Genomic DNA, 6,147 nt, shown 5'->3' on the forward strand with positions numbered 1-6,147 from the left:
ATTGTTTTCAATTCTAGGTATCAAACGTGGGAATTACCATAGTTCAATTCATCTAGGGGAAAATGCAGTTGTAGTTCAGAGACTGAGCTTCTAAATCTCTACTTCTAGCTTCTCTAAATCTAGCTTTGTTACTACAGGTAGTAAATGCTATCCAGGAAAACACTACCTAGGAGTTATCTTTCCCTTTTTTACAAAACTAGTTGGAGTTTGTATAGAAAAGTGTAGATGCTCATGGGAATAAAATGAGTAAGATTAAAAGAAAATTACATGATTCAGCCTAATATGTCATTTTGCTGTCAAGGCTGTTACTGTTGAACGTAGACACTTCCAAAAGCTTCCAGAAAGCTCAAAGCCAGATTGGTCAACAGGGCATTGAGAATGGACAGTACAGCTATGGTCTGTTGTGTTTACAAGTCATAGAATTCTGTTGGGCTAGTGAGCAGGACTGATTTAGCACTGTTTCACAATACCTTCCCGATCATGATGACTTTATTCAGATTACATTCCCATAAGAGCCACACTGACCATTTACAAGATCTGCTGTTTAGTTTACAAACTTTAGAGGGCAAAGTCTGACCTGAACTAGCAGATATTTACCTGCATTTTTCCAGTTAGAATCAATAGGAGTTTTACATATTATCGCCCAATTTACTGCAGTAAATTCCCAACAGAAGCAATGTTTGTATTCAACAAGCAAAAAATTGCCCAATTTGAATTTAGTCAGGTTTCTGTAAATTATTTCAAAATTTGCTCTTTGAGATAAGGCTTCCTATAAATATAGTACCATTTTTCTTGTGAGACCATCAGAAAGGATTCCATTTCTCAAGGGCTTTGCAATACAGGAGCGGTAAGTTTCATTCCATATGGAAACTTTATATTTGTACCATTTTACCTTGTTTTGCATTCAGTTTTTGCCTTAGAACAAGTGATGTTTATGATGTAAAAACATATGCAGAAACTAAAACTTACTTCTGTCCCAGCCTGGTGCTGTCATGGCAGAGAGGATTTCATTTTTCTGAGTAGAAATCATCACTTTGGTAACTCTTCTGAATTGTGTGTGACCCTGAAGATCCATGTACCTGTTCCAGAGCAGTTATAAGAGGAATTTACATGATCTCTGCAGTCTTTAAAATATTGCCCAGTTTTCTGACATATACTTTCCTTCTATTACAGCCTAAATAAGTGAACAATGAAGTTCTACAATTGCATATTGTTGTTGTCTCTGGTACTGTGTGTCAGTGCCCAGAACTGGTTCACTGATGCTGGAGCATTCATAAGGGATGCTTATCTAGGTATGCTTTTTACTCACTGCATGTCCGTCATCCAAACTGTTCTCAAAAGTTATGTTTGATGAGAAAAACCATAACAAATCAGGTTTGGTTTGAAACTAAACACTCTTTTTTGGATTTCTCTGATCTTCCACTGAACCAAAAAAATCAAAATCAATATTTACTCAGCGGTATATAGGAGCCTTTCTGTGTTCTCTAGAAGCACTTTACTTGGAAGCCACAGTGGTGAAGTGACTAGAATGGAATAACATCTAAGTTTTGTTTTAAATTTGCAGTGTCTCTATAATCCTTTCTCTTCTCCAGGCGCTGGGGATATGTGGCGTGCATACAGCGACATGCGGGAGGCAAATTATAAAAATGCAGATAAATATTTCCATGCTCGTGGGAATTATGATGCTGCCCAAAGAGGGCCTGGCGGTAAATGGGCAGCAGAAGTTATTAGGTAATGGATTCTACTTGGATTATAAGTTACATGTCAGTAAAGAGCTATGCAATCAAATTACTATGAAGTACATTGTAATTCATAACTAGTTATTGTCCTGTTTGAAGTGAGGACATTTTTATTTAACCTCTGAACTGGCTAAGTGTGAAGATCATGCCCATTCTTGAGTTGTAAAGGTGATTTCTGAGCTGACCTATTTGGATATGTTCTGATATCAGATCCCATTACTATGGGCAGGGAGGCCGATGTTTTCACCAGAGGGCTTTTAAAATTTAAATAATTGCAGGACCCTCACTTTAATCTAGAACCAGTACATATTGCCCTTGGTATTTCATCCAAGAAAACTATGATCAGTGGTTCACTTGCAGTCCTCTAATGAGGATTGTTTTAAAATATTGCTGTTGAACGTGATGACTATGGTATAAAGGAGCTTATGAGGATTGGGTAGAACTTAGTGGAGGCAAGTAATGGGAAAGCTTTTTAATTCACAACTGCTGCACTGATGCACTTCTGGGATGACCTCTGCTATTCACAGACAGGCTAAGGTTTGTGTCTTTGTTTGTGTGTGACAAGGTAGGCGAGCTAATATCTTTTATGGAACAACTTCTGTTGGTGATATATTTGTGCGGGTCCTCAGTTATATGGAAAAGTAGTGATTAAACTGGGGAAAAAATGAAAAGTAAATAATTTAGTTATTGAGATTTAATAATAAACTGTCTCAGATAATCTTTGTTTCCTCTTTCCAGTGATGCTAGGGAAGATTGGCAGAGTGGCATTAGTGGCAGAGGAGCAGAAGACACACGTCAAGACCAGGAGGCAAATAAATGGGGCAGAAGTGGAGGAGACCCAAACCGCTACAGACCAGAGGGCCTTCCCTCAAAATACTAATGCAGCCTGTAATACTTTACAGTGGTTCCATTTTTCTACCCAGTTGTGCAAAACCACAATAAATAAAATCTTAAATTTCTGAAGCTCTCAGTGAATGAACATCCTCAGCTACATTAGAAAGGATGAAAAGCAATATACACACAAATCTTTCATGATTTGGGGCCAAAGGTCACCCTTAACTGCCCGGGATTTGGAAGATTCTTCCAGATTATTTAACGATTGTCCTTTACTGGATTTGTTGCATATTCCTGGAAGCAGCGGGCACTGGCCACTGTCAGAGACAGGCTCCTGGACTATTGTGATCCATTATGATAATTCTCCTTGTTATTATTATCCCCATTTTACAGGGATATTAATGTTAATGTTGACTTGCCTAACTTCACAGGGGAGACTATAGCAGAACTAGGAATGGAGTCCAGTCCTCTGACCATAAGACCATCCTACCTGGCTAATTAGTTTGGGGCGTAAAAACCACCATACAAAGTTTTAGGTATCATGGCAAAAATAGGAATTTTGGGGGCAGGTCAGGAGGAAAGTTAACATTTGAAATGAAAGGATGAAAACACATTTTCCATGGTGCTGGGAGTCTAGGTCCACTTTAATGAGCAGTAATGGTGCTTATGTTTTAAAAGTATATATTTATTGTTGTCAGTTGGGTAAAACCTCTGTTCCATCTGAGGTCAGGCTAGAAAGGCTGGATCAGAGTCATCACTGGATGAAATTTCCCATTGTTGCCGAAGAGCAGGAGTGAGGGGAAACAGCATCAGACAGGAGTGGCAAAACTAAGTTCAGGACTAGTTAATGTACATTGATAAAAACTTGGGAAGATTATAGGGTTTAAAAGGCTTAATGCTCACAACTTGAAGTCAAAAAGAAAGGAAAGGAAAGGAGAAGCACAAAATCAGATCAAAATGAAACCAGTGTTTTCTGGTTGTATGCTTCCTAATCTTTGGATAGTTACCAGGCAGCTGACCGCAGTCTCATCAGAGTTTTCTGGTAGTACATTTAACCCTAACATCTTCACTTAAAAACAGAGGAATATTAGAAATTCAAAATCATGTCGGCCTAACAGTCCTGAAGAAGAGCTCTGTGCAAATCAGAAGCTTTACTCTCTTCCCCAACGGCAGTTGGTCCAATAGACATTATTGCCTCACTCACCTTGTGTCTCTAATAGCCAGGGAGCATTAGAGCTACAACAACGCTATAATTAGCCCCTAGTCCCACTCTTGAAGCAAAGATCAAACAAATTTGCAGCATGTAGTGGCGGGTTCTTAGCATGACTCTGTTCAAATAATTTTTAAGGCCTTTCCTCAATTTTTAGGGTAAAAGTGCGTAGGCAATTGGCCTCAAATCTATCACAGACAATTTGTTGGAGACAGACCAAGTCAGTTGTATCTGACAAACATTAACAGGATCTTGGGCTTATTAAAGTATCTCTCATGGTATAGAGAACATATCTATTTATAGCCTTGTTGATTAAAGCTCTGATCCAAATCCCATTGAAGCCAGAGAGAGTCCTTCCATTGGCTTCAAAGGTCTTTGGATCAGGCCTGCATATCCTATTTTGGTAAACATATGGACACTCATATTTACCAGCTACTTGAATCTGGGGATTGTAATTCATGAGTTAGGGATTTTTTTTTTTTTTTGGATGGGTAGCTATGAAAAACTTCAACCCCTTTTCTGAGTAGCTTATTTGGGCTTAGTGAAATTTACTTACTAGCACAATATTTTAGATATACTTTACAGAGGTTAGTGAAACCTCCTACCAGTCAATTACCAGAATGCACCATAATATGGACCGTCTGGGAGAGATCCTCCAAATCAGTCTTTCTGCATTAATCTGTGCAGTCCCACACTATACCCTCAAATCCTTTCAGAGTAGGGGCTTGGTCCAAGTGTGGCAGGAGTGGTCATGGCAGTACTACTCCCTTTTGGCTGTCATGGGTGATTTGATCTGGGGAACATCCTCAACACAGCTTCCTTAAGATCTCCAGGTTTATTTCCCTGCAGCTTTCGGGACTCATGCAGAGCGGAAGGGCTATGCTCTCTGCCCACTTCATAGGTGATCAAATTCTGTCCCCTCAACCCACTTGAAACTTTTGGAATGCTGCAAGTTTGAACTCACAGAGTTTCTCCTCACACGTGCCCCACCCCGTCCTTTGCATAGTTTAAAAATTTACTGTTTCACAGCAATTTTCCATTTCTGGAAACAACTTGTGTCTGTTCATGTATCATCGGAGTGATGATATACAGGTGGGTTTTGCAGTTTAAAAACACAGGCCGTGCTCGACTTTACGACGTTCAACTTAAGCTGACTGGCACTTAAGACGTTTCTGAATTGACACCCTGATTCGACTTGCAACCATTGATTTCGACTTTACGACACTCGGTCCCGCAATGGAGTGGGTTCCAGTTCCAAGTTACAACATTTCGACTCATGACGCAATTTTCAGGAACCAATTGTGTCGTAAGACCAAGGACTGTCTGTAGTGCTTTTTAAATTGAGTGAAATTACCTGTGAACTTACACAAATGACTACAGGCAAAATGTTCAGAGCTGGATGCTTGGGACTTGTTGGGTCTGAAGCCTATTGGTCAGGCAGGTGTGGTGGTTTCTTTATTCACTTCAGCAGGTTAATTATTTTGAGATCAACTGATCTACATACATCTCAATGAAACATTAGGAGGATCGGAGAGTCTCTGGGTGAGGTAGGGTGACCAGACGTCCCGATTTTATCGGGGCTGTCCCGATATTTCCTTGTTTGTCCCGCATCCCGACCGACGTGCGGTCGGGACACTGGACAAACAAGGAAATGCCCCGGAGCCTAGAGCCCGGAAGTGCTCGCACACACACACCCCCGCCCCGACCCCGCCCCCTCCTCCCCCGATTGGCTCCCTCCCCGAATCCCCGCCTCTTCCCCGGGCTCCCCATTCCTCCTCCCTCCGCAAGCGCTGGAGGGAGGCCCGGGAGACTCAGAGGGAGCGTGGGGCCGGGGTGAGTAAGAGTCCGGCCTGGCCCAGTGCAGGCAGGACTCAGTCGGGTGGTAGGGAGAGGAGGGGGGCGGCCCGCGGGGCCAGGCGGCGGCTGTTGTTCTCCCCCCTGGGCAGCGGGACTCGGGAGCAGCCGCTGCTGCAGCTCCCACTGCCGCGGGGGGAGGAAGCGGCCATGGCGCTCCGCGGCTGCGGCGCCTCCGAACCCCCCGAGCCGGGGCCTGCTGCGGGGACCCAGCAGCGCGCACGCTGGGCCCAGCCCCTGGCCAGTCGCGTCTGGGCTGCTGCCCAGCTGGTGCTATCCCGCGGCGGCCCCGGGGCGGAGGCATCGGCAGCCCAGCCCCGTTCGTTCCCCTGCGGGACGGGGGGGCTGGGGCCTGCTGCCCCCACTCCGGGGCCGCCGTGGGATAGCACCAGCTGGGCAGCAGCCCAGACGCGCCTGGCCAGGGGCTGGGCCCAGCGTGCGCGCTGCTGGGTCCCCGCAGCAGGGCCCCGGCTCGGGGGGTTCGGGGGGCGCCAGAGCTGCAGCCGCGGA

General features: G+C 44.2%; 1 protein-coding gene across 1 annotated transcript; it reads left to right on the plus strand.

Moving 5' to 3' along the window:
- Positions 1-593: 593 nt before the first annotated feature.
- On the plus strand, positions 594-2,698 carry LOC101939903 (serum amyloid A-5 protein-like). Its single transcript, XM_005312934.4, has 4 exons — positions 594-847; positions 1,174-1,292; positions 1,593-1,731; positions 2,478-2,698. The coding sequence occupies exons 2-4, from the start codon at positions 1,190-1,192 to the stop codon at positions 2,617-2,619; spliced, it is 384 nt and encodes a 127-aa protein (XP_005312991.2). The 5' UTR covers positions 594-847; positions 1,174-1,189; the 3' UTR covers positions 2,620-2,698.
- Positions 2,699-6,147: the final 3,449 nt, after the last annotated feature.

The sequence above is a fragment of the Chrysemys picta genome, chromosome 4 (assembly GCF_011386835.1).
Source record: "Chrysemys picta bellii isolate R12L10 chromosome 4, ASM1138683v2, whole genome shotgun sequence".
Taxonomy (NCBI): Eukaryota; Metazoa; Chordata; order Testudines; family Emydidae; genus Chrysemys; species Chrysemys picta.